General features: G+C 42.2%; 1 protein-coding gene across 1 annotated transcript; it reads right to left on the bottom strand.

The window, feature by feature from the left end:
- Positions 1–4,128: 4,128 nt before the first annotated feature.
- On the bottom strand, positions 4,129–20,841 carry si:ch211-105c13.3 (uncharacterized protein LOC325758 homolog). Its single transcript, XM_061673969.1, has 3 exons — positions 20,542–20,841; positions 6,432–6,553; positions 4,129–4,476 (listed from the first exon to the last, which is right to left on the bottom strand). The coding sequence occupies exons 2-3, from the start codon at positions 6,549–6,551 to the stop codon at positions 4,324–4,326; spliced, it is 273 nt and encodes a 90-aa protein (XP_061529953.1). The 5' UTR covers positions 6,552–6,553; positions 20,542–20,841; the 3' UTR covers positions 4,129–4,323.
- Positions 20,842–23,943: the final 3,102 nt, after the last annotated feature.

The following is a 23,943-nucleotide window of genomic DNA, read 5'->3' as shown; positions in this document are numbered from 1 at the left end:
AGGTTCGGGTGCACACAAAGAGAGAAGAGGAAAAAGCACCTGATTAGCAGGACGAAAAGGACACTGCCTTAAATACACCCCTCGTTCCACCCATCCTCCTGTCACCTGTCACTCTTCTCTTCCTCCTCCTCCATCTGCTTTGTTCACACACCTGCTACCCTTCTATTGGACACACTGAAGATGTTACATCCAGCCAACACCATCAAGCGAGAACAAAACAGGGCCTGGAGTTACCGTGAGGATTTGCTGTGGCTAATTGAATAAGCTTAATCAATTCAAGTGTGGCCTGAATTCATTTGAATCTCTGTTCAGATGTTTTCCACTTTCAAAAACATAAAAAAATATATATGGATAAGTGTTGGACAATACTACCATACATTATTGCGTCCATTTTCTATAGCACTTGTCTTCATTTAGGGCTTCGAGTGAGCTGCACTTTGGGCCAGAGGCGATGTACGCCACCGACAGCCAATGGCAGGGCACATATAGACAAATAAGCATTCACACCTATGGACAATTTAGAGTATTAATGGAGATAGCATGCCTGTTTTGGAAAGCACAGGGAGAATGTGCAAACTCCACACGGGAAGGCCACAGCTGAAATCTGAACTCTGAACGTCGCCACTGTGAGGTAGATGTGCTGACCGTTAGGGCAAAACTAATTTTGGCATAGGTTGATTGATTGTAAAATGTTCACGCATGTCTGTAGGCAGCCTACAAACAGAACTTGAGCGTTTGTTAGCAGGTTAGCCTGTGCAAAGTGTTAATATTTCGATAATTGGTATTCTCATCCAAACAGGAGGAAATGTCTGTGCTGCATTTTGAAGGAGACATACCTATTGAGCATTTATTTTTACGATTGAAATCAGTTCCGAGGTCTCTTCCATTCTTCTGTCAAAATACACAGAGGATAAATAATTACTGCACACTTCATAACCATTTGTCACAACTGCTTGAACTCAACTGGTTTTGAGAGGGCTGTTCTGTGTTGTGCCATGAATGGCGGCCATGGCCGCACTTGAATTGGTTGCCAAATACAGTGTTTATCCGCCGACATAGCGTGTTGAACATTTCCACGGGGTGTTACTGAGCCAAACTTGAAAATGATTATGTGCTTTTACAAAGATAATAATTCTCACTTTTAATAGACACTGTCAGACAGGTATTCATTTAATAATGCACTTATCATTGTGTTAATAGTTTACATTGCGTACAACTGCACCGTATCACACTGAGAACTGTTTCTAGTAATTGAGTTGGGCAGCCCTGAACTTGTTTATGCATGCAAGGTTAAATGTGTGAAGGATGTTAAATCCTAATAACGTGCAACATTATTACGATTGGCTTCGCTCACTGTACTGACCACATTGCAATAAACCGGTACAGTGACTATGAAGTATGACTTTTATACTTCTGCAAACATGGAGGTTGTGGCTCTCATGTGAAACTGACTGTTGTGCAATCCGTTTTAGCAGCATGGTAATGAAATTTATACACGCAACAATGATGGAAAAACAATTTAAAAAAACTAATCGCTGTCGCTATGGACATGAGGCGGGGACCTTGTATGCCTTTCTTAATTACGCTGCATCTCTTCCAGTAGACCTCAGTGCTGCCCGGCATGTTGCGGCACAACGTGATACTACACTATTGCCGCGCAACTCCAAATTCGGACTTGCTGAGTGAATACTGTAAAAGACCCGTAAACAAAAAGAAAAATCCACAATATGGTTGGGGTGCTTATCGATGAATCGCCACAGCGGGAAAACACTATACACAACTATGCCTCGACACAAAATCAGCAGAGTGGGCTGCAAACACTGTGTAAAGTTAAAAACTAAATAAAAAAAATAGTGGAACATAAAATTGAAATACAATGGGGCTTTGACTTCCAAGTTTAATTTGTTTCGTGACCACACGTAATGCAATTTACTTGGATAGCAAATTAATTTTACGCATTGAAATGAATGCAATTGACATTAATCCGTTCCACCCCCCATAAAACACCACAAAAATTTGGATGTGGCTTTTAATAAGAAAATTTTACTCGACAGTATTTTGTAAAAACATATACAGTGAGCTACCATCTTCCTCTGCTACTAGCTGCCCTTGTCTGGGCGGCATCGTAGGGCTTGAGGAAGTATTGCAACGTCTTCCAATGACATACAACGAGACATTTCTCTCACATTTATTGATAAAGAAACACGGTTACTGAGATACGTACACCATCGACAAACATCGTGTTTTAATTAATTTTCATTATCACTAGTTTGTTTTATGTTGTAGGTTAGAAAATACTTATTCTACCATGACAATAAAAATATATACAGTAGAACCTCGATAGAACGGACTAATAGGGGCCAGGGGCATCCCATATAGCCAATTGTCTATTTTTTTTAATCATATGCACCCATATTACTGTATAGTACAAAATTGTTTTTGAGGGTTTTTTTTTCGTGGCCTAAAACGCCCAGTACTATATAAAGTTATTGTAAATAAATATTAAAATTATGCTCGAAAATGTTTAAAAGTTTCACATTTTATTCAAATTTACCATGCTGATGTGCTTGGTCATGGTGACTTTGACGTACAGTACTCATCATGTGCAAGTCGCTTTCAGGATTTAGTGTGCTTCCTAGTTAAAATCTGTTGCCAAAGGCGAATGGCTTAAAAGATAAAAATTAAAAAATGTTTACTGTACCAGAAATAGCATGTTCCACACCCCAAAGAGTTGTTTTGTACTCCACAGAGTTACCGCTGCGCCATGCCGCTCTCTTTCTGCTCAATATACAATAAATGTACCCATCATCACATGGCCACCCTGAAATGGCCCACATTCAAAATGGCTGCAACGTAGGCACCGAGAGGATGTAATATTATTGGCGATTTCTGAGCTGGAAATACGTCGGTCCCAATCTCTGCCTGCATTGCGCCACATCGCCATGAAACAACAGCGGCCGATTCTGGAACTAACAGACTTTGTAAATAGAATTTGAAGTGACAAATGTTAAGTATTTTTGTACACATTGTTAGTCCCGACGATCCGTTTTATCCGATATCCGTTTGATCCAGGTTCCACTGTAAAGAAATCTCATGATGTGGCGGATTATCAGCAATATAAATATGATTTTCTTTTAAAGTACGATGCACTAAATCCGCAATATATTAATCGCGATATAGCGATGGATTACAGTCTTTCATTAGAATGTAAAGCATTAAACAGTTTCTGCATCATAACTTCCTTCTTGAATTCATTGTGCCACTTTTAGTGTGTGCACTTTGGCCAACAGGGGACAGTATAATAAATACCTACATATGAAGAAGACGGTCACAACTGCTAAGCTGCATAAATAGTAGCCCTATTTCACAGAGGATAAAGAATTCAAATTTGTTATATTGTCTAACTACATGTGTTGTGGCACATTTTGTTCAAATATTAGTTACTACAGTGTTATAACTCAGCAACATTGATGCTAGTTTTATTAGCCTATCTATGACGTTTTTGCATTGTGTGTTAGCATTAAGCTACTGTACTTTGATAACACTGTGGTTTGGATTTAAATGAAATACATTTTTGTTTTAAATTTACTTTGACAGTAAACCCCAAATGAGAGTGCCAATAAACAGTTGAAGCTTGGGCTCTTTTTTGATCTGCGTATCTGCGGCTTGTAGCGAAATTCATCACCATCTATTGTATGCAATTCAGATTTGTGCACGAGCACATTAATGTTCAAGGCACACACACAAAATCAGCCAAGAGATGCCTCGTATCTCAAAAAACGGGTCGGGTCACTTGTAAGTCAAGGTACCACCAACCACATCATGATTCTGTATGCTCTGAAACCAATAAGGACAGTTGTTTTGAAAATTTGCTCAGCACTCCATGTTTAAATGCGCCATCATTAAGTCTTTCCATGCAAGATGTTAGCACAGTGTGTGTTTGTGTGCAAGTATAGTGTTACAGAGAGGAGCGTGGCGCACAATGGGACGCATCTCCTGTGTGTTAGGATCTAGTTGCAGTACTCGATGCTCACCAGGGAAGCCACACTAATTTGCTAATTTTAGCAGCACGTCAGGGGAACCACTGCAAACGCATATAGACACAAATGATGCCATACGACAACAATGCGATGTCAGTATAAAGCTTTAATTGCATTCTTGACATGGAGTTCTTTAATGTTTTCTTGAGCTCAACATGGAGGGAGCATTGAATACAAGACGGACATTAGCGGGTTAGGACGACGGTTGATACAACAGGTTGGTTAATGTGTGGGGTGGAATAAAAAGAAGCACAAAACAGCACGGCCCCAAATATGTCTCCATCTATGACGCCGCGTTGGATGGGCACTTGCTCTCGCTGACCGATTTGGCAACGTAGCCAATCAGAGTGAGGTATTCCTGAAAGCTGACTTTCCCATCCTTGTTCTCATCCAGGCCATTCTGCATCTCCTTGATGGCCGCCGAGCTGTTTGTGTCCTGCGATAAATCATCAGAAAAACACAAGACGTGTTTGAGGTGGAGATGAAACGAAATGAAATTTCGCATCATGATTACCATGATCAAAATGATCCCTTCATCATCACAATATTACCAAAAAAGAAATGTAAAAGAATAAATAAAATAAAATAAAATAAAAAAGAAATCACAAATGCACACTCCAAAAATATTCCAAAACATTAAAAAAGCAAATACATCAGCAACCCAGTGAACTCTGGGCCATTGAACATCAACAATGAAAATAACCTTTTACACATTCAAGACCCCACGAAATTTACTTAAAGACCCTGTCAAGTGAAATTATAGATTTATTTCTAAATACAATATACAGTACATGTTTGAAGATGATTGCTAGAACAAGTGCAAAGATTGAAAACTTTTCTACTCATTGGTGGCGCAATAACATTAAACTGCTTCTTACCATTTCAGTTTTCCTGTTTTTTTTGGACATGGCTAGAACCACACTGCATGACACACTTTGGAGTCTGGCGTGAGTCGCCCCTCCCCCACTACATTAGAAGTTGAGCACTTTCATTCGCATCAGCGGTTATGACTGCGACATGCATGCAGTTAACAAGCTAGTTCCGCCGACACTATGAAAATGCATCTTCGATTTAGATAGTTAGCTGGTGTTGGCCACTCTAGAGCAGTGGTCCCCAACCAATGGGCAGCCGCAGGCCATTTGGTACCAAACCAAATAAATCATTTATTTGTATTATTTTATTTTATTTATTTTTTGGCCAAGCCTGCCAATAATTAGCGTCCGATTGGAGCATGTGGTTGCCAGTCTATGATTTGGAAAGTCCGTCAGCACCCCCCCATCCAGCGTGTGGACTGGGGCTTCACGCTGGTCCGGCCGCTTTAGAGTGCCTCGTTGTTGCGGCGTGGAAAAGCTCTGCAAGGAACCAATAGGCTATATTCTTTTTTTGTCATTAATTTCATTTAGTCAAATACAATGTTTGACACAACAAACAAATAATGCTTACAATTCTAACAGATTTTGGTTGATTAATAATCATACAGTGGAACACAAAAAGGACAACTTAATTGAACGATATTCAATGAAATGTTTATTTTCCATCAGGCTACAACATACACAAACAGATTAGTGGAAATTTTAACAAAGTGAAATTATAGGAACAGGATTTCAAGCTACATTTTGACATGAAAATGTCTCAATTCAAGTTGGCTTTCTTCAAACTTTTAAAGGGTACAGAGTTTTCCAGACCAACTTTTTCTAGTATTTGGGATGTATTATTGTCTCTATGGTGCGTCGGTAAACATGTGAAATATGAATTAAAGTCATCCATGCATTTCTAAGTTCCAGACGGTTTTCTGCCGACGGGACTGAAATCAGGTTATTTGAATTTCTCAACCTTATCTACGTCACGAGGGAGGTTCTCCGCCTTCCCTTTCCGCTCCCGAGCCAGCGTGCTCTCACAAGTGGGTCTTCTACGTGGAGGCAACCAATCAGAGGAAAGGGGGTTGTCTTAGCCAAATATGGACAAAGCGGATACAAAACTGGGTCAAACAAAAGTAGCTGTCAGAGGGGGCTTTTCTGGACACTCGTATGACAAAACCAAGGTGTTTTTTTTTTTAAATGAAAATGACACTTGAATACTGAGTCCAGAGAGAGTCACTCTATGGAGGTCTAAGCAGCCGATATACGGGACCTTGAAGTGACCTTTATCCCATTATTGACCGTTCCTGCTTGAGCTCCAGACAGACTCTGCCAGCTACTCAAGGGCTGAAGTCAGCAATACCTGCACTTCCCCATTTTCCCTGCACTGCAGGAATGAGTGGACACAGACTGTGGTTGTGGTTTTCTCCCTGAATCCACTTCCAGAGTAATACTAACCATTTCAAAATGTACTAGGGTTTATGGGTTCATCCAAAGTCAAAATGTCAGATCTTTGAGGAGTGAGGATCTTTACCTCCATGACACCGCTAAGGTGCTTCTTTACCATCTTCTGGAAGGACTTCCCATCCATGCTCTCCTTGCCTTTGGTAGAACCAAGAAATGTTGTCACAAGTGTCTGGATGGCTGACTCCATGTCTACAGAAACAAAAACAACACAGATCACATAAATATTATCATTGATATTTCATGACAGTTGATACAAACCGACACCTGTAAATATGCATTATGTTGCTGTCTAATGAGAAGCATGTATTATCCATATTTCATGAGGTTTTTTTCAGTTTATCTAAAAACACAGTTTTTGTTTAATTTTTATTAAGCAAAAACAAATAACATGCTGATTAAATGGCAACGAATTGTTAACATATTGCTGAACAGTAACATTTGCCAGGCTGGTCGATTAATATTACAGACCGCTAAAGTAGGTGAGCGGCAAGATATTCCAGAATGAACACAAGCCCGTTTCATCATCTAAGTGATTTTCAAGTCATCACTATTAGGCCCGCTGCACCCCAGACGCCACTGAACTGTCTCACAACAATGCGGGGTTCAGCAAATACTCTAGTTTTCATGAGTGGCCGACAGATGGCCACAAATTTTGCTGCGATTAGAAATTTTAATCGCAGGTGACATGGCGTCGCAGATGTAATGGCCAAAAATGCCATGTCGTATCACATGAGGTTTCGCAACAAAAGTGACGTTATCGGGTACAACGCTCGAAAGGTGATCTCAACAGATTTCGGCATTCGCGAGGAGGGGGAGGGGCTGTGTGAGGTCAGTGGGAGAGCGAGTGTTGGATAAGGTGGAGGAGGAGGAAGAGGAGAGGCGAACACAATGGGGGCCGTGATCTTTGACAGAGGACATCTGATCCCCAAGATGCCTTCGGGGCGCCTCGGATTACCACCTATTGTCCGCCTGCTCCGACACTCCTCCCGTCCACCTCCTGTAGCTATACACTTTAATGCTCAAGTACGGGATGAAAAACTTTCATATAAAGGTCAGCCGGGCACCAAAAAGTCACCTGGTCGAGAACAAACAGCTCCTATTTAGACAATCTAAAGACCTGGAGCCAGGTACCTATGACATCATTATGAAAACAATGACTAGCTCGTTGAGACCTTTTTAGATGGAAATACGGTAAAATGGTGGTAGTCAAAGATGAAAACAAAAATGTCATGTGAAGTCTATGTGATTCAAGATAAAACAATCCTCCACATATTTATGGTTCACTTTACTTATATACACACACACACACACACACACACACACACACACACACACACACACACACACTTTTTATTTTTTTACTTGTCCTGTTCATGGCCTTGCAGAATGGTGGATCTGTAAGCCTTTTGTGCAGGAACAGTTTTGCTGTGCAACAGGGGAGTCTGAAATACTGCCTATGCTTATTTTAAAAATGGTTTTAATTATTCTGATATTTATTGAAAATGTAGTCGGACAGAAAAGGGTTTTAAAGAGGGATATGGGTACGAACCACAGCAGAACAATAGTTCGTCTAGATATTAGAGCACAAGTAACGTTACAACAGTCAAATCATGTTCTTATTTGTGGATGGGGGACACACCTGGTGAGGACATGCAATAACTAGTAAGGACAGAAAGGGCAGGAGAGAATGTGGGAAATGACTGACTACTGACGAGTGGTGCGGTGGGATTCTTTTTAGTGTCTGAACACCTGTAAGAACCTGTGAGTTAATGCGTTAGTATAACCTGTGTTGTTATTGGTGGTGCCAGCACAAGCAATTAAAGTCTATAGCGTCTATCGAACTTATTAGTGAATGAACACCATATCACATGCATGTTAGTCAACTTGCGTATGGAGTTGCTGAGCCGGCACATCAAGGAAGGGTGGACCGGGCCCCCTCCACCCGCAAGGGGGGACAAAGCCAGCGGGCCCGTCCAGCGGGGGACCCAACCAGGGGGGACGCCACACACGCCGGCCCACAGCCCCCCACGCCCAATTCCCCAACCCTTTACTCAAAATAAGAAATAAATTCTTGCTCTTTGGCTGAGACCTCAGGCAAACCATTGGCTTTGGCATATTACCAAGTTAATATTAGCTGTAATATATTGATGAGAAAAAGTGAAATGAGACAATGAGATTACTTGTCTAATTCAAAACTTGCTTATTAACAAAGATAATCTTTTTTAGGCTTAGTCTTATTCACTTTGCTCGATATCCTTTTTTGTTTCGCAGTGCATATAAACAAACAACCATTCACACTCACATTCACACGGACAAACTCCTTACAAACTCCTTTGCACCCCTTAGAAGAGATTCAAACCTCTCAACTGCTAACCACTATTTCACTTCTTGTGAAGAGAGACAGAGATACTGTATTAAATTTTACTATGCTCCTGTTTGTGCTATTTGATTATGTAACTTCCTGTTAGTCAGTAAATCTTTTCTTCCAGTACGGTGCTAGATGTTGTGTAATACAAGATGCGGAATGCTATTAAAAACAATTGGAGTGGAGTTGTTGAGTATCGTGAAAGAAATCTAAAAACTATGCAGGGGTTCCCCTCTCTGGGTGCGGGTCACCGGGTATGGAGGTGGGGCTCGATGGCCTGCGCGCATGGGGCCCAGCTGGTGAAAGCCCGAAAAGGCAACGTGGGTCCCCCTTCCCATGGACCCACCACCGGTGAGAGGGTCCAAAGGAGTCTGGTGCAGTGTCTTGTGGGGTGGACAGGTCCTGACTGTTGTGTACACCTATGCACCAAATAGCAGTTCAGAGAACCCACCCTTTGTGGAGTCCTTGAATGGGGTGCTCTCCACTGCTGGGGACTCAATCTGATTTCAACGCTTACGTGGGCAATGACAGCGCGACTTGGAAGGGCGTGATTGGGAGAAACGGCTTCCCGATCAGAACACGAAAGGTGTTCTGTTATTGGACTTCTGTGCTCGTCATGGATTGTCCATAACAAACACCTTGTTCAGACATAAGGGTCTCCACAAGCACTTGGCACCAGGACACCTTAGGCAGAAGTTCGATGATCGACTTTGTGGTCATGTCATCGGACTTGGGGCCACGTGTCGTAGACACTCGGGTGAAGAGAGGGGCGGAGCTGTCAACTGATCACGACCTGGTGAAAAGTTGGTTCTGTTGGTGAGGGAAGATGCCGGTTCGACTTGGCAGACCCAAGTGTATAGTGAGGGGATGTTGGGAACGTCTGGCAGAGTCCCCTGTCAGAAGGAGTTTCTTACAACCAGTTTTAGAATGAATAAACAGCGCCGATGCTGGTTGCAGCCAAGCAGTGCACACACCACTTTGATTCAACTGCTTCAAGACCTGTTTAGACAGAAACTCTCAGTTTGCGACGGTCCTGAAATGATAGTTTCGAGGTTATGAGCGGCGTAAGGATACATCGTCGTGCGGCACAAGGAGGCACACTCAGTTTAGCTATTACTATTTACTGTATTTATGACTTTCCTACTGCATTTGTGTAGGGGAGTGATAGACTACGGCACATTCAGAATTTACATACGTATTAATTTAGGTTAACTCGAGTGAGTATTAGACTGACTAGTACATTCCCTATGAATGAATGTGGTCGGATGCTTTGTTGCAGTCAGAGGTGCCGTAGTCACGGAATGGCAGCCACGCTTCCGTCAGACTGCCCCACGGCAGCTGTGGCTACGCACGTAGCTTATCACCACCATTTGTGACTGTGGAGTGAACGAATAATGCATGATATTATAAACAGTCTTTGAGTGTCCAGAAAAGCTTTATTATTTATGTAAAGCTTTATTATTCTAGTATTGTATAGTATAGTATGACTAGTAGATTGACGCTCCTCCACATTCATCAGTGAGAACTATTTGAAGCCATCTGTTTGAAGGCAGCTGCCATATACAACTTGGAGCCGCCCATGTGGAGCTAATCACCATTCTCCCTGCAGTGCGGTTGAGGCCTCGCTGCAGGATTTCCACAGAAGAAAAGATGACTGACTAGGAAAAGACACTCGCGAAACAGCCTGGCCAATGACGATGACTGCCTGCACGGAGCCATCTTATTGTTGTTTTTGTTGCATAGTAACTGGCGATAAAGTTCTGATGTGACACTGATGTCACAGTAGAATGCTCAAAACAGCACAAACACACAGGTCCACATCCAAAAAGGCACACACAGACACACACAAGCACAAAGAAGTAACAATTAGGACATTGGTTGCATTAAACTAATTATCGAGTGAGGCCAAACACACATCAGGATCGTGTTTCATGGAGGCCCTACAACACACAAAAGTATACACACACATTTTTCCAACATACAAGTGAGCATCTGTCATCAGCTTGCTGTTCATCATTATTTTTTAATTACTGCATTTTAACAGTGTGCTATAATCATCTCAACACCTTTGGAATAACAGCACAGCAGCAGGCATACTGTTGTGTGTGTGTGTGTGTGTGTGCACGCGCACGTGTGTGTAGGCCATACATTAACACCACTGACAGGCCGCCGCCAATTAGCAAGCATTCTAGGTGTAACGAGATAAACATGAAACAAACGAGGGGGCTCGTACCAGGACGAGAGCATGACAAATCATGAGGAAAAGGGAAGTATTGTGCTAGCGGTTTAATAAGAGCACGAGGCATCCTTCTTGTATGCACATTAGCACGTGTTTGCTCTCAAGTGTGACTCACAGGGCTTGAGCAAGGCCCAGCTTATATTGTGCTTTGACGTTCACTTGAATTGTATGCAACAAAACACACTTGCATAGCAGAAAAAGATCACAAAAACGTCAAGCTTGGATATCAGTCAATGGTATATACATACACTACCAAAACTTTGGGGTAATTGAGAAATGTCCTTATTTGTTAAAGAAAAGCAGTTGTTTTCCCCAGTGAAGATTAACTAATTAGGAATACTGTCTAGACATTGTGAATGTGGGAGAGGGGGGCGGCGGGGGGGGGGGAGTGTTTTTCTTTGAAAAATAAGGACATTTTCATCGTGACACGAAAACTTCATTAGTGTCTTTTCATGGATAACAAGAAACTGTCTGGGTAATGGCACACTTTTGAACAGTAATGTATGTTTATTCCAGAAAGTAGGAATCTCAAAATTTGCAAGTCCCTAAAAACCAATGAAAAAAAGATTTTTCCCTCAAAAACTCTGACGTAACTGATACTTGTTATTCATGCTTAGCGGTCCCACTATATTGCAGATTTTGATTACAGTTATAACTCTATTATTCTATACTGTTACAATATTTTTGTGTTATCTATTCCTCTAGCTCTCTCTCAATATATTATGTTTATATTGTTTTAGGTATGTTTCTAGGCCTTTCAAAAAATGTAAGTGCCGTAACTGCAACAAAAACATACCTAGGGTGTATTTAAATAGGGTATTTCTATTTCACTAATTTCACTTATTGCGTTGGTGGACTGGAATTTAAAGAAAGTAGAAGTCACAATCGAATATTATTATTATAACTCATTGTTTTTACAGTTTGTATATGCCAGAGAGTATTGTTCTATTTCCTTAAAGGTGTAATTCTTTTGTTATGCGAGTTTAGAGTTACAGTGAACGTCAACTGGAATGTCAATAAATGACTTTAAGCAAGCAACATTCACTCTTACTCCTTACGACAATGTTAGCACCTTAGTAAGCTGTTATGATCAAGTAGGCTCTGCATGCCGCCCGGGCGCTACTGGATAGAGGTGCTGGTGCGGAGCATGGAATGGAACTGCTTGTATAAGAGGCCTAAAATCATATACTTTAGATCCAGTCCGATCCAATCCTCGTTTTTTTTGCGGACATCTGACCGATTTCCAATCTCAAAGATCAGATCGGGACACCCCTAGTATTAGTAGTAAGTAAAGTCATAGTTCGTGTAAATAGTTCTATGAAAAACACTTCTAGGTCAAGGTTATAAAACAATCAATCTAAAAACAGTAAGAATGTCAGTAACTGAGCGTGCCGCCTTGTATCGCGTGAGCAGGTATTCTTATGCCACTGCGCAGATTAATTGATTGCGCATCTTTCATCACCTAGAAACGTCATAAACCAACCACACCATTACTTTTATATCAAAGACTTTTATTCTTAGAATGAAATGAGACTTATTGTGCCTACTCTTCATTTGTTCTGTGTCATGTGTTTTATTGATTTAATATGTTAAGTGAACTTATTTTTAGATTTGTATGACAGTTAAGAACATGAAAATTTGATTTCAAAAAATGCCTTATACAAGTAATAAATGTTTTATGACAGTTACCACATGATGGATTATTTATATTTCCATTATTTCCTATTGGAAAAAAATCGACATCTGAAACCAAAGGAACAAAGTGAGAGACTGGCCAGCATTTTGGATGAACGTGTACTGTACTTGATGGCTCTTTCTTTGCGCAGCCAGCACTTATGTTTTGTTCGAGCCATTTGTCAGATTTTGGTACGAGCTGGCAAAAAGTAAAACAAAAACAAAAAAGACATTTGTATCTCTTGTCAAGCCCATTTGGATGTTTTAACAAAACTTTAGTCATGTCATATTGTTTGAATGTCACAAGTGAGTGTGAGGAGACAAGACTGGCGAGAAGCATAGTGAAGCAAGTGTGTTGTAAATGACACATTGTGTCTGTCCGGTTGTAGAGTCAGTGTTGCACGTAGAAAGAAAACAAGTAGAAACCAGTTCGGAGGAAAAGCAGGTTAGGAACACCCAAAGGCAATCTACGAACCTCGTGTAGCTTTGTACACAAACACCGACATTAAATGTAGCAGTGTGGTAAATTTTACAAGCATTAAGTACACTCAGGCTGTTTGAACGCTACATGTGTTCATCGACACACGAGCAATGTTCACTTGATTCATGGCAGGAGAACATTACATTCAAATATTTTGTTAACATACTTTAAATATTTGACTTTCAAATGTTTTAATCTTTAACTATAATGTGGAGTTTATTAAAAGCCTAAGACAAAACCGACTGTGTACGAGCATTACCTGATTAAAAAAAGAAAGGTCACTTTAGTAAGCACAACAGAATAGCATTCATTAAAAGAGATCTACAGGTAACTACAAATTGTGCTTTTTTTTTTTAAATTAATAATCCTCATTTTTTTTAAATGACTATTAGTACCACAGTTAAGAAAAAAACAAACAGCCTAAAGTTGTAATATTGTGGCAAACACAGTGCAACACAAAGAATAGAGTCATTACATTAGGACAATGTGTGGATTCTTTAAACACTGCGAAAACTACTCTCACTGCAGTGGTGCCTTGAGATAAAAGTTTAATCAATTTGTTAACGAAAAAAAAAACCCATCTCAAATCATCCTTCCCTATTGAAATTCGGCTTTACACGATCAGGATTTTTGGGACCGATCAGCGAGTTTAAAAAAAATTATAACTGATCACTGATCCAATCACAAGATGGAGCAACGTGTCTATTTAAATGACTTGTTCATTTACTGTATATACACGTGTACTGTATACAGAGTATCTTAAAAAAGTATTTTTCAGTCAGGTCATGTATTCTAATCAGTCAGGTCAAACCAACATTACAGAAATAAGGGTTGCCAACTTACTGTAATTAAATTACTTTATTGTAATTAAATTAATTCACACACACACCGAAACAGCAATATTCAACCAGAACGCAGTTTACGTACAACAGTTAGTCCTAGTACTAGCTTGCTAGGCTACATAACGTTTTGTTGCCTGCCGTATCGTATTAAAAGTATGTGAACATACCTCAAGCAATCCTTGAATGGAAGTCCTCTCCCAAGGACCGGTGACCGCCACCACACGTTTTTCCTCATTTTATTCTTCTAATACACACGGCGCGTCCATTGTTGTTGTCGTCGCCATGGTAACGAGTGCATCCGGTCCCGTTTGAGTTGACAAGATAAAAGCCCAGTGATCGTAAAAGACGGGATGCGGTGGTATCGCAACAAGATTTTATTGCAGTAGTCTGACAATCGTGAAAGACCAAATTTGTCTTGTAGTCTGATCCAGGCATTACGTGTTGTCTGTCCCACACTGCAGACATGTTTTTATTTTAAAATAACTTTATTGGCGGTTAGATATTTACAGTACTGCGTCAAAAGACACGCGACAAGGCTAAAAATAAACTAGCTTTTGCATTCAAATATATTGTACACAATGGCGACGCGGAGTAAATGTCTTTTTGGCGAATTATGACAAAGCCAATCAGCGCGATGTGCATAAAATGCTAATTATCGGCCGATACCGATCAAACCAATCAGGTCGGTGTAAAGTATAGTTGAGTTCACTGCCAGCATACTGCACTCATATCGCAAATTTTTTATAGCAAACAAGTAAACATAGTTGAAAAAAAGCACCCAGTCACACATCATTGTTCTTGGGGACTTTAACAAAGCTAAACTCAACCATGAACTCCCTAAATACATGCAGCACATTGACTGTCCCACCAGGGAAAACAACACTCTACACCACTCATATACTACGCTAAATGATACATACCGTGGTATCTCCCGTGCAACTCTGAGCTCGTCCAATCTCTGCTTCTTTCACTTAATACCAACATACAGGCAAAAACTTAAATGTCCAAAACCTGTGGCAAAATAAGTGAAGAATTGAACCAATGAAGCAAAGTTAGAACTTTAACACTGTTTAGACTGCACAGTTTGGAGTGTCTTTGAAACTGCAACGTTAAGCCTAGATGAATATTCAAACTGTGTCACATCCTATATCGGTTTCTGTGAGGTTGTGTGTACCAATAAAATACATTTCGCACATTCCATAACAAAAAGCCTTGGTTCACTGCCAAACTTCACCAACTCCGCCAGGCTACAGATGACGCCTATCGAAGTGGGGAAAGAGCCATGTACAATCGCACTAGAAACCAGCTGACAAAATAAATTAACATCGCAAAGAGAAATTACACAGTAAAGCTGCTCACCATGTTTGCTTTGGACTTTGTGCTCCACTATTTGACCTGAGTCTGTCGATCTCAGAGCCCTACTGGGTTTATATTCCATTGGCATTTCTTTCATGTATTCTGGACCTAAACCATTCAGTGATTTATAGAAAAGGACTAGCTGAGGACTTGAACATCTTCTACTACAGATTTAAAAATGACACTTTCACACCCCACACCTACCCAGCCGCACCACTGACCACCATCACACCTCTGACTCCCCCTTCAGCGTTGACAATCCATGAACAGGATCTTCACACAACAAAAGATCAACAAAGCAGTGGGCCCAGACCTTGTGTCCCCATCCTGCCTCAAAGTCTGCGCGGACAAGCTCGCTCCAGTTTTCACAATGATCTACACTAGATCTCTGGAACTGTGTAACGTATCATCCTGTTTGAAACGCTCCACCATCACCCCAGTCCTCAAGAAACCTGCAATCTCTGGCCTGAATGACAACAGGCCTGTCGGCCTGACATCTGTGGTGGTCATGAAGTCCTTTATACGCCTCGAGCTGGACCCCCTCAAGAGCGTCACAGGTCCCTTGCTGGAGCCCCTGCAGTTTGCCTACCGAGCAAACAGGTCTGTGGATGATGCAGTCAACACGGGACTGCACTTCATCCTAGAACACCTCGATAGTGCAGGGACCTACGCAAGGATCCTGTTTGTGGACTTCAGCTCTGCGTTCACCATCATCTCCAAAACCAGTCTCCTCCAAGCCTCTCCAGCTCAGTGTCTCGCATGCCATCTGCCAGTGGAATTACAGATTCCTGACGGGCAGGACACAGTATGTGAGGCTGGGGGACACCACCTCATCCATTTGTAGACTTCAGGAAAGCATCCCTCGCTACAGCTGCCTCTCACGCTGTTAGTACAGTCCCTCAGGACCTGAAGTGAGAGACCAACATCATCTCCATCCTCAAAAAGGTCTGGCAGAGAATGTACTTCCTGTGGCTTCTGAGAAAGCACGGCCTACCACAGGAGCTTTTGAGGCAGGTCTACACAGTAGTCATTGAATCAGTCCTGTGTTCATCTATCACAGTCTGATTTGGGCAAACTCCAACTGCAATGGACAATCAAAACTGCTGAAAAAAAATTGTCGGTACCCCCCTACCCACCCTTGAGAAATTGCACCCTCCCAGAATTAAGACAAGAGCATGCAAAATCCCCTTGACCCTCCACATCCTGGTCACCACCTCTTCCAGCTCCTTACCTCAGGTAGGTGCTATCGATCAATGCAAACTAAAACTAGCAGACATTCCAACAGCTTCTTTCCTCTTGCCATTAACTACTTTTGAAGTCTGGTCACTCTTCACCATTGGCATATCTGTTGTTGACCAATACTGGCCACTCGTGGTTGTGAAGACTGCACCATTTGCACAATTGACACTGTACCACATTATCACCCTATTAGTCATTTCAAACTGCTCTAAATTGCCAGACGACTCATCATTTGCACAATCATCATTCGCACAATTGCCAAAAATGTTTTAAAAATAATAATGGTATTGGCATTACCGGTAACCTTTCATTGTTCAGTGACTCTCCGTACTGTGTTTTTATGTTTTTGTCTCAACAGTAATTTTCAAATGGCTGTCTGTTGTCGTACTAGACCAGCTCCAACTACCAGAGACAAATTCCTTGTGTATTTTTGACATACTTGGCAAATAAAGAGGATTCTGACTCAGATGTTTTAGTATGGCACAAATATTCATTTGTGTATTGTTGATTGACACTGTCAGAGGTACAAACCTCAATTACAATGAATTTAGGGCTTTGTGTATAATGTAAATAAAAACAGAATACAATGATTTGCAAATCATTTTTAATCTACATTAAATTGAATAGACTACAAAGACAATATATTTAAATGTTCAAACTGATAAACATTGTTTTTTAGAAAATATTCACAAATGTTTTATTTGATGCCTGCATTTCAGTTGCTCAACAGTCAGGGATCTCCATTGTCATATTTTGTGCTTCATAATGTGCCACACATTTTCAATGGGAGAAAGGTCTGGACTGCTGGCAGGCCAGTCTAGTACTCACACTCTTTCACTACAAAGCCACACTGCTGTTGTTACACATGCAGAATGTAGCGTATGTTGGTTTGGATAAAAACATAATTAATTAACGTCTCTATTTAGATGTATAAAACGTCAGGACAAAGTGACAAAAAAACCTCTCTGTCTCGTAATCTGAAGATTGCTACAGGAATGAGATAAGAGTTCTCGATAACCAGAGGTCTCCTTTGTCAAACCCAAACACACACAAATGATACAGGTAGTGACTTTTTATAGAAAATTTAATGAGATCTAACGGTTATCTACAGGGGAACACTGCAGGGAAATACAAAACAAAGGACAGATGAACATTGGCAAAGGAGACCGACTTGTGATGTGAGGGTAGAAATGAGCATGGGATGACAATGCATGTAGCTGGGGGTTCCTGTTCTCATTAAATTAAACCCAAATATGCACTAATCTGTACTTTAGTTGGCTGCAAATTGGATTTATGTGGCGTGGAACACAATTTAGGCAGGCTGGTCGATCTCTCGAATGTTTGGCCGGTCCGGTCCGCACGGGGAACAGGGGGATTTGGCGGAAAAAGGAGGAAGGGAAAAAAAAAGAAGAGTAGGAAAGAGTTCCAAGGCAGGGCGGCCTGAGCCCGGGTGTCGCTGTTGGCAAGACGCTCGGAACGGACGTGAGCCGCCCGCTTCCTTCCCAAAAAGGGCAATAGACCGCCTCTTAATGTTACTTTTCCGTCATATGATTATTTTGTGGTTTGCAACAAGTGGGATAAAATATTAATTATTGGATTGAAGATAACGAGACCATTTTCCAGTTTTGCATTGTCACGCGCACATCGTCTTTAATCACGCTAATGAATGTTTCAATTGTATGTGGTTGTTGAGAACTGTAATATTTGCAATGTGGTATTTGTGTTGTGTGGGGTGAAACACCTCATCCGGTTCAGTTGACAAACAGATTTGACATCAGACATTTAAATTTGCAGAAATACAATCACTAGTGGTGCTGTTGTGATGGTAGACACTAGGTGTGTTCATGCAAAGTTCTTAAAATAGCATGCAACATTCAAATTCGGTGAAGATTGTGATTAGTTCCCCCGGAGTTGCAGTAGCTCTCCACCGCCTGTGGGTATCGCTCGTGTCCAATTCATTGTCCCAGATGTCTCAATGAGTTGCATTTCAAAAGGACAAATGGTCTTTTGAACTTTATCTTGGCATGCGGGACCAGCGGATTTTCAAGCTTTTTGGGTTGGTATCTTGAGCCATACACGCCCAGGGAGGTCTCCTGATGACTGGGATCACAGGTTTCTGGAGTAACTGCTAATTAACTTAAAGTCCGGGTGAGGAGTCAGGATTCCTCGTCTCCGCTTTGATGAGCTCCTTCGGACTGGCTGGTAATTCATTTAGCGTCCGTGTGAGATAAACCAGGCTTCCTTGTGGCTGCCTGTCACGGCGGGGGTGCGGAGAAAGCGATACAGCTCAGTCCGGGGTTGGGGTTCACGGTGCAATCTGGCGAGAGCATGTCCGTTACAGTGGCTTGGCATTGTCTTGCTGAAAAAAGCAGGGACGTCCCTGAAAACGTTGTTTGGATGGCAGCATATTTGGCTCCAAAACCTGTATGTCCCTTTTACAATTAATTCTACCTTCACAGATGTGCAAGTTACCCATGCCATGGGCACTAACACTCCCCCATACCATCACAAATGCTGCCTTTTGAACTTTGTACTGATAACAATCCAGATGGTATTTTTCTTCTTTGGCCCGGAGGACACGACATCCATGATTTCCAAAAACAATTTGAAATGTGAAATGAATCAGAGAAGGCGGCGGCGTTTCTGTGTGTGGTTAACATATGGCTTTCACTTTACGCGGTACAATTGTAACGAACTGTGTTAATTGGCAATGCTTCGGCCCTCAGCCCACATTGCAAGGTCATTTACACAATGCTGGTTTTTAACGCAGTCCCACCAGAGGGATCAAAGGTCACGGGCATTTAATGTCGGTTTTTGACCTTCCGGCTCATGTCAAGAGATTTCTCCAGAGCGTAGATGAAATCGCTAAATTCCTTGCAATTGTACATTGAGAAACCTTAAACTGTTGGACTATTTGCTCACGCAGTTGTTCAGAAAGCGGTGAACCTCGCCCCATCCTTGCTTGTGAACAAATGAGCGTTTCAGGGATGCTCCTTTTTTTACCCAATCATGACACTCACTTCTTTCCAATTCCTCTTTCACCTGTGGAATATTCCAAACAGGTATTTTTTTTTTTAGCATTCCTCAACTTTCCCAGTCTTTTTTTTTTTTTTGCCGCTGTCCAAGTTTTTTGGAAAGTGTTGCAGGCATCAAATTCAAAATGAGAGAATATTAGCAAAAAAAATTAAAATATATATATTTTTTTAAAAAAAATTAAATAACGTTCATCAGTTTAACCATGAAATATCTTAGTTTTTTTGGTGTATTCAGTTGAATATAGGTTGAAAAAGATTTGCAAATAATTGTATTCCGTTTCATTTACATTTTACACAATGTCCCAATTTCATTGGAATTTGTATTATTTTAATAATGTGGTTATTTCTGTAGCACAGGCAACGTGACCCAAAGTGCATATAAGTACTGGACAGTACTAGAGTAAATGCACTCTCCTACCCCTGACTGAGCTGCACCCTGCTGTGTTAGCATTAAAAAGGTGTGACTGTAACACTTCCTGTAACTTTTCATCACACATGAATATGAACAAAGTAATACAGATAAAGAGAAGAATGATGCAAAATCTGACCTCCATTACACGAGTCACATGTCCCAAAACTGCGTAAAGAAGACATGATGGGTTTTGGGCTATGGGGGGGGGGGGGGGGGGGGGGTCTTGTGCTTCGATGTCGCCCAAACTACTGCTGACAATTTGCACAATGAGCAGAGGCAGGAGTGACACTGGACTCATGAATAAGTCACCGTGACACGGCTTGGGTTTCCCTTGACGTGTAAAGAGACAAGGGGTTCATTTACCACCGAGGACAACCTGATCCGCCGAGACGGCTCAGTGAGTGGACAAGGGGGAAAAAAAATGCAATGCAACATTCACGAGATATAGTGTCCAAATAAGCTACAATCCAAACAACAAAGCAGACAACAAATGACTATGTGGGGGGTGGATAAAAAATAAAAAGTCACACTCACCGTTGAGTTTGAGGAAGGAGGGAAGAAAAGACACTAAGTGCAGCAGCTCCTTCTTTTTTCCTCTGTGCTAGATGAGGCAGCAACACATATCTTTTCCGTGATTTAACTTCTCGCTGCAGCAGCCAACTTTTTTCTCTCTCTCTCGCTCTGTCACAGGGCGTGTGCATGCGCGGGGGAGAAGGAATGTGGACAGGGGCGCCTGCCGCTTGCCTTGCTTGAGCAACCGTTGACGTCCCCGCTCACCCCGGCCCGTGGCATGCAATTACAACACGTTTTGCTTATTTCTTTTTCAACTTATGGCTCCTTTTTTAAAAGTGTCTTTTACACGCAGGACCGTGTGCGCGCGCGCGCGTTCTCACAGATCCAGCAAGCACCACGCCCTGAAACTTCGCTCGCTCATGCAAAGAAATGGGAAGATGCTTGCTCACTGGGAAGTAAAGGTTTCGACAAAAACACCACACGGGATGCCTTTAAACATACTCAAAACGGCAGTGAACGCTTTATGGCGCATTCTTTCTCTCCTTCTGTCTCACAAATATACACACACACATACACACGCACCATTGTATACGTATGTGCAAGTGGGGGAGTGATTGGAAGCGCCAGGGCCTGCTTCTACTAGTGAATGACGTCACCGGATTGGTTGACACCCACCCACCCGTGCCGCTGACCAATCAGCTGCAGTATTGCTGGAAGTTGAGCTCTCCATCACTGCTCTTGTCCAATAGGCAGGAGCAAATTTGTGCTAAGTGAATGTGTCACCTTGAACAGTTAATTGCGACTTCAATGCAAGCAGATGTGGTTGAGGCAGTATTTGGAGCTCTACCACTATCTGGTGGACTTAACTGAACTGCATGCGCATTTAAATGAATAAATAAATCAAAATGAAGCATGGAATTTTCCACACTTGGAAGTCAGGAGTTACTATTTTTACAAAAGACACACTGGAAATATTGTGTAAAGCCATTATTATATTGCAGAAAGTACAAAGTTGTTTCATTACATAGACAGGATTAAGAATGATTTTGTTGGACGTATAATTACCTTGTCAGGACACACCCCTTCCAAGAATACAACGGGTCAGATGACTGTAAACACAGGGCCGTTGTTGTGAGTCACCAGTTTAACTTTGTGTAATTGCTGCCGTATCTGTCTACATCTGCAAGTGCTTGCTAGTAGATGACTGAACATACCACTGAGTGTCTTGTGTTGCGACACACATTCTGAACAGTTCCCAGGTGTCCGAACACACATCTGCGGCTTTGGTTCAAATACCCCACAGGGTCGAGAACGACAGCAAACCTATCTCGTTTTAACGGTTGAAATCAGTCAGCTCATGTACTGTAGGGTGTGGCAACACGAGTACAGCTTTGCGTTACTATGAAGATCAGGGGTGGAGCTGGTTTTTAGTCCAGAATTAGAATATTAGTTTGGAAGAAAATGTTGAATTAAAAAACAAAAAGGGATTTTCGTAAAAAAAAAAAAATGAGTATGAAGAGCACCCAGGCCCCATAAACCGCATCCATTCATTGTATTTTAATTTTTGGAAACGGCACTTCATCACAGAGCCCCCGAATTACACTTCTCAACTACGGTAGCTGATCCGTAATGGGGCGCATGCGACTGACTCATCGGCTGACACAAACTCTGGATGTGAATGGTGCTTCAACTTGAAAATGTCACAATTTCTCTCACCTCAAATACTGTAGTTGTCTGGGTTGGCGAAACTAACTACAGTATCATATTTCCTCAAATAGATTACATTAGATAGATAAAATATGAAATAGATTAGCTAAACAATATAGGTAGATAGATCATGGCTTCCACTCTAATATGTCTAGTAGACGTGTCTCATTTGCCTAGGTGTATCATCCACATGAAAAAATAACAAATAAATGTCGTCTTTTATCATCCATCCATTTTCTATAAGACTATCCATTCTATAATGCTTGCTCTTATTAGGGTGCACAACAGACATCCACCCATCCATTTTCTTCCGTTTATCCGAGGTAGGGTCGCGGGGGCAGTAGCTTTAGCAGGGAAGCCCACACTTCCCTTTCCCCAGCCACTTCATTCAGCTCTTTCAGGGGGACCCCGAGGCGTTCCCAGGCCAGCCGAAGGATGTAGTCTCTCCAGAGTGTCCTGGGTCGTCCCCAGGGTCTCCTCCCGGTGGGACGTGCCCGGAACACCTCATCAGGCAGGGGTGGGGGAGGCATCCGAATCAGATGCCTCAGCCACCTCATCTGGCTCTGGTAATAAGAATACCCACACCTGCTCGGCGCCTCTCACCGTGGGCAACTCCAGAGTGGAAGAGAGTCCAACCCCTCTCAAGAGGACTGGTACCAGAGCCCAAGCCGTGTGTGGAAGCTTGCCCGACTATATCGAGTCGGGACTTCTTGACCTCACACACCAGCTCGGGCTCTTTCCCTGCCAGAGCGGTGACATTCCACATCCCTAGAGCCAGCTTCTGTAGCCGAGGATCGGGGTCACCAAGGTCCCCGCCTCCGGCCACTGCCCAGCTCACATTTCACCCGACCGACCCCTATGGCCCCTTCCACAGGTAGTGAGTCCATGGGAAGGGGGACCCACGTTACCCTTTCAGGCTGTGCCCAGCCGGGCCCCATGGGTGCAGGCACTCGCCCTCGAGCCCCACCTCCAGTCCTGGCTCCGGAGGGGGGCCCCGGTGACCCGCGTCTGTGCAAGGGAAAAACGTTTTCCTGTATATTCAATCTTCATAGGGGTCTTTGGAGCTGTGCTTTTTCTGGTCCCTCACCTAGGACCTATTTTCCATGGGTGACCTTGCCACGGGCATAAATGTTGATGGCAGAGTTCAAAGAAAGTGTGGAGCAGAGCATTCTGGCACTAACGCTGCTAAACACTTCAATCACTGAACCCCAATGAACACGAAAGACAACAAACAACAATAAACGCCTCCACCCTAATAGATACCTGGTATTCTCTGCAGTTTAAGTACACCAACAGCCACTGAATGAGGAAAAGCAGTAAATAAAGCAAGGTCTATTTTCAGACACATTTTGAAGCAGAAAACTGGTGACTAACCAGTCACCTTGGAGTTCACTAATTTGCTCTAAGGAAGCATTAATGTACATTGTATTGTACTGAAGGACACACACACACACTCCTGGTCTTGGTACTTCACTTCTGTCTTCTGGCAGCATAAACTTTCAACTGGGACACAAACACTTAAATTGAGTCCAGAGCATCCATGGATGGATGTAATGACTCACTCCAGACATAAATCATTCATTAATTGAACAGTATACACTGTGGGGGGAGAAATTGGAGCATTGCACAAACGGTTTAATGGTTTTGCCAAGTTTGGCGGGATTCGTGGCAAATCGCCTCATTCTCACGTTTCTTCTTTGGGGCGTGAAAAAATAC

The sequence above is a fragment of the Phycodurus eques genome, chromosome 4 (genome assembly GCF_024500275.1).
Source record: "Phycodurus eques isolate BA_2022a chromosome 4, UOR_Pequ_1.1, whole genome shotgun sequence".
NCBI classification, from domain to species: domain Eukaryota; kingdom Metazoa; phylum Chordata; class Actinopteri; order Syngnathiformes; family Syngnathidae; genus Phycodurus; species Phycodurus eques.
The sequence above is the reverse complement of the archived record's forward strand: the minus strand, read 5'-3'. Positions and strand labels throughout refer to the sequence as shown.